This window comes from Asparagus officinalis, chromosome 10, assembly GCF_001876935.1.
Source record: "Asparagus officinalis chromosome 10, Aspof.V1, whole genome shotgun sequence".
NCBI classification, from domain to species: domain Eukaryota; kingdom Viridiplantae; phylum Streptophyta; class Magnoliopsida; order Asparagales; family Asparagaceae; genus Asparagus; species Asparagus officinalis.
In genome coordinates this window covers 64,120,220-64,124,377 of record NC_033803.1, presented here as the reverse complement: position 1 = coordinate 64,124,377, position 4,158 = coordinate 64,120,220, and the positions used below count along the sequence as shown (strand labels likewise).

Sequence of the window (4,158 nt, the reverse complement as noted above, 5' to 3'; positions counted from 1 at the left end):
GAAGAGGCGAAGCCCTGCCGGAGTGAAGAGTGACCGAGCACTTCAACGCAAGAGAGTTTCTTCATCAGTTCTACATCACCCGCATCCGTTCCTTAGCATTACCCCTCGTCGGTAATCCTAAGAAGAGAAAATATCTCGCTTTTTCCGAGATAGGCGCTTCAGTTTCTAGATCTTCTCGCGGATCGACGAAGCTCTGAACCAGATCTGATTGCCAGGTGGTCCACGGATATCGACGTCCCCGTCACAGGCTAAAGACCCACGCAAGCAAGAGACGATAAACGGATCTTGTGTTTATTTTCAAGAAAGTTGTAATTTTTAATTCTTTGTTATTTGAATTCATTTGTAACGTTTGAAGTTTAATGAAATCAATGATGAAGGCAACTTTTGACGAAAACACCAAGTAACAAAATGAGCCGTCAAAAGATAGAAATGACGAGGTTCAAATGTTCTGACGTAACTAGTAAAGTAGATTTTATCACTTGTATATCTCTTGATATCTATTTAACAAATGAGTGTTTAAAATGACAAAAGACTGTATATAGTGTTATTTATGATTGATGGTAAGTGATTTGAGTCTCTGAGAGGTTGGAACTGGGCCATTGAGCACAGTCCAGGAAGTAGGAACTGTTAATTGAAGCCAGACAGCTATACTTTGACTTTTCTCTTTCTCACACACACTTATATTATTGTCTCTCGTCTCCTTTCATTTTGTTGTCATATACTTACATCTTTCTTTCTCTTTCATCACTTCTCCTTAACTATTATTGCAAAAGATTTATTTTTGAGAGAGAGAGGGAGATCACAAATTATTTATAATAGAGAGAGACAAATGGGAAGAGCTCCTTGTTGTGATAAGGCAAATGTGAAGAGGGGACCTTGGTCTGCAGAGGAAGACACCAAGCTCAAGCAGTTCATTGAGAGGTATGGCATTGGTGGCAATTGGATTACTCTCCCTCATAAAGCTGGTAACTTCTTTCTTTTGATCTTCTTGTTAATATATTTTGTGTGATAATCTGTGATACTAATTATGTTTTTAAGTTTTCTTTGTGTGTGAATTGAACTAGGGCTGAAGAGATGTGGGAAGAGCTGCAGGCTTAGATGGCTAAACTACTTGAGGCCTGACATCAAGCATGGAGAATTTTCTGATGACGAGGACAGGATTATCTGCAGCCTCTATGCTACTATTGGAAGCAGGTAAAAAATAGAATAACAATATATAAGCTTCTTTTTTCTAATCCTTGAGGAAAAATGAAGAAAGGCTACCTGCTACTATTGGAAGCAGGTAAAAATAGAATACAATATAGGACAAATTTTCAAAAGAGGCCCATTTAGATTTTTATTCCCAAAAAACGACCTCATTCAAACATATTTACAAAAACCGACCTGGTTTCAGCCTCAGCGCTGAAACCAGGTCGGTTTTTAAAATTTTTTTTCCGAAACTTCACGGGAGTTGAACTCCCGTGAAGTTTAGCAGATCTACTAAACTTCACGGGAGTTCAACTCCCGTGAAGTTTCATAGTTCAAAAAAAAAAATTTGAACTATGAAACTTCACGGGAGTTGAACTCCCGTGAAGTTTAGTAGATCTGCTAAAAAAAAAAAAATTTGAACTATGAAACTTCACGGGAGTTGAACTCCCGTGAAGTTTAGTAGATCTGCTAAACTTCACAGGAGTTCAACTCCCGTGAAGTTTCAGAATTTTTTTTTAAAAACCGATCTGGTTTCAGCGCTGAGGCTGAAACCAGGTCGGTTTTTGTAATTATGTTTGAATAAGATCGTTTTTTGGGATTAAATTCACAAATGGGTCTCTTTTAAAAATTTGTCCATACAATATGTAAGCTTCTTCTTTTTTTTTATCCTCGAGGAAAAATAAAGAAAGGCTACCCTTTTTGGTGAAACATCTTAACCCATAAGATCTTATACACTCCGAGCTAGTTCTTGTGTGTAGAAGCAAGGACGGAAAGAATATGTCCAAAGAAGATGTAGTTAGCTAGCTCCCTTGCATGCTTTCAAGTGAAAGTAAAGAAACCAAAATCAATGAAGGTTGTCATGACTTTTCTTCTTGTATCATGACATCTCTATAGTGGAGAAACATTTACTCGATCATAAGAATATATTATTTAATGTATGATTGTGATTAGTACAATTCATAGATATATGATTATTTTAAATAATACGGGAGGTAAAATTATAGCACTCAACTCTCACTATAAGTTTTGAGTTTTGGTGAAGTAAAAGAAATTTTAAAAATCTAGATTTTAAGTTCCATCAGCCATGCATTAAAATTGTATTTAAAAGAGTCATTACAACACAAGTCCACGTTTCGACTCTGCCGAGACCCGCTAATTATAGTATAAAATTATAACATTCAATCCTCATGACGTATAACCCCGTAGTTTTCATGTAAAGGGACATGAAGGGGGAAAAAAACTATTTCCTCACTGCAAAAGCATTGTTTATAACTTGTGTATATACGCATGCTTCGCTTCTGCCTCTCCCTTTCAAACGCAGGTGGTCCATTATAGCTGCTCAACTCCCAGGCAGAACAGACAACGACATCAAGAACTACTGGAACACAAAGCTGAAGAAGAAGCTACTAGGGATTAATTCTCAAAGAAAATCAACAGCAACAGCAAATCATCATCAGCAACAGCATCAGAGTCAATACCAACAGCCTCAGCTCTTGTCAGGCCTTGACAGTAGCTGTTTGCCTACAGTAGCAACACCCTCTCAAGATCTCTTCATCTCTAGTTTCCTCAACAATCAGTATGATCAGATGAGCTTTGGGCGTGTTGAGCGGAGCTGCAGCTCTTCTGACCTTATCTTCGAAAGCTATCTGTATGGTGAACTTGGGCAAGCTCCTCCGTTAGAGCATAGCTATGAAGAAATCAAGAACTTGATTAATACTAGTACTAATAATGTTGCTGGTGCTGATGCGTACTGTACCAGTCATGATGATCACTGTAGAACTTAATGGAGAAAAAAAAAGGTTTGATTGCGGATATATCGGCGTCCATATTATAAGAGTTAAAGGTTCTCTGATGTCTAAACGGATCGTTTTCTCTTCGTTGTGTGTATTTATGCCATAAGAAATTATAGTGAGTCTCTTTGCAATATAACAGATATTAGGAAATTTCTCTGTAACACATTAACACATTAATATTACGTGATACGTATGCGATATGAGGCAAAAGAAGATCACATAGAAAAGAAGATATAATTTTGTTTACACATCAAAAAGTCTAATGCTGAAATAAAATATTGGTTTTTACATGCTAGTCTCGTAAATCACAGGCACCTTGATTTTAGTCATCCAAATCTCTATATTTTGATATTATTCCTCTAGATTGTCATAATGTGTTGATATTAGTCCTCCTATTAGATATACCGTTCAAAACCCTAAATCATAGTTGAGTTAACATTAATCATGGGTAGGGAATTATCTTCTTGCCCCTCCGTTCCTCCCTCCTCCTGACTTCCTCCTCCATCACCTCCATTTCCTCCACCATCGTCACCTTCTCTGCCAGTATTTTCACATCATCCTCCACCACTGCCACTACCATCTCCACCAACTCCCATCTCCACCTCCATCTATATTCTTGTTGGATAGCAGGTTCCTAATATGTTTCCTAATTTGTTTTGGTAACAGGTTATTGGGATTCCTAATCTGTTTTGGTAACATGATTCCAAAATCTGTTTTGGTAACAGGTTATTAGGATTCCTAATCTGTTTTGTTTTTTATTTTAGAATTCCTAGTATGTTTATGATTTTAGGATTTCTATATATATGGAATAATTGGAAGAGAGAATTGAGAAGAAAATTAGGGATATTTGGAGCACAGAAAAGAGATATTTTCTGAGCTATTGATTAGGGTTTTGTTTGAAGAGAATTAGAAATTTGTTGGTGAGATTAATTGGTGAGTTAGAGTGATTTGTAATCTTAGTTTGTATTCTTCTTCTCTATTAGTGAAAAACCCTATCCCCTTCTTGCCTCATGGACGTAAGCAACTTGCCGAACCATGTTAAAATGGGTTGTTTGTGTTTGTGGCATTGATTTGGTTCGTTTGGCCTTCTCTCGACGTTCGTTTGATTTGATTTCGTGTAGCATGTTGGTTTAGTTGTTTGGCTTCTGCAGCGCTCAACAAGTGGTATCAGAGCTCG

The 4,158-nt window shown here is 37.2% G+C and overlaps 1 protein-coding gene across 1 annotated transcript; it reads left to right on the top strand.

Annotated features, from left to right (window-relative positions):
• LOC109825685 (transcription factor RAX3) lies at window positions 734-3,075 on the top strand. The gene is made up of 3 exons (XM_020392554.1): window positions 734-965; window positions 1,065-1,194; window positions 2,510-3,075. The coding sequence occupies exons 1-3, from the start codon at window positions 830-832 to the stop codon at window positions 2,970-2,972; spliced, it is 729 nt and encodes a 242-aa protein (XP_020248143.1). The 5' UTR covers window positions 734-829; the 3' UTR covers window positions 2,973-3,075.

What these genes read in the sequence shown, in the direction of transcription:
- LOC109825685 (XM_020392554.1), top strand. Translation starts at nt 830, where the DNA reads ATGGGAAGAGCTCCTTGTTGTGATAAGGCAAATGTGAAGAGGGGACCT. An exon ending in TACTCTCCCTCATAAAGCTG is followed by an intron (nt 966 to 1,064) that starts GTAACTTCTTTC and finishes GAATTGAACTAG; the next exon opens with GGCTGAAGAGATGTGGGAAG. An exon ending in TATGCTACTATTGGAAGCAG is followed by an intron (nt 1,195 to 2,509) that starts GTAAAAAATAGA and finishes TTTCAAACGCAG; the next exon opens with GTGGTCCATTATAGCTGCTC.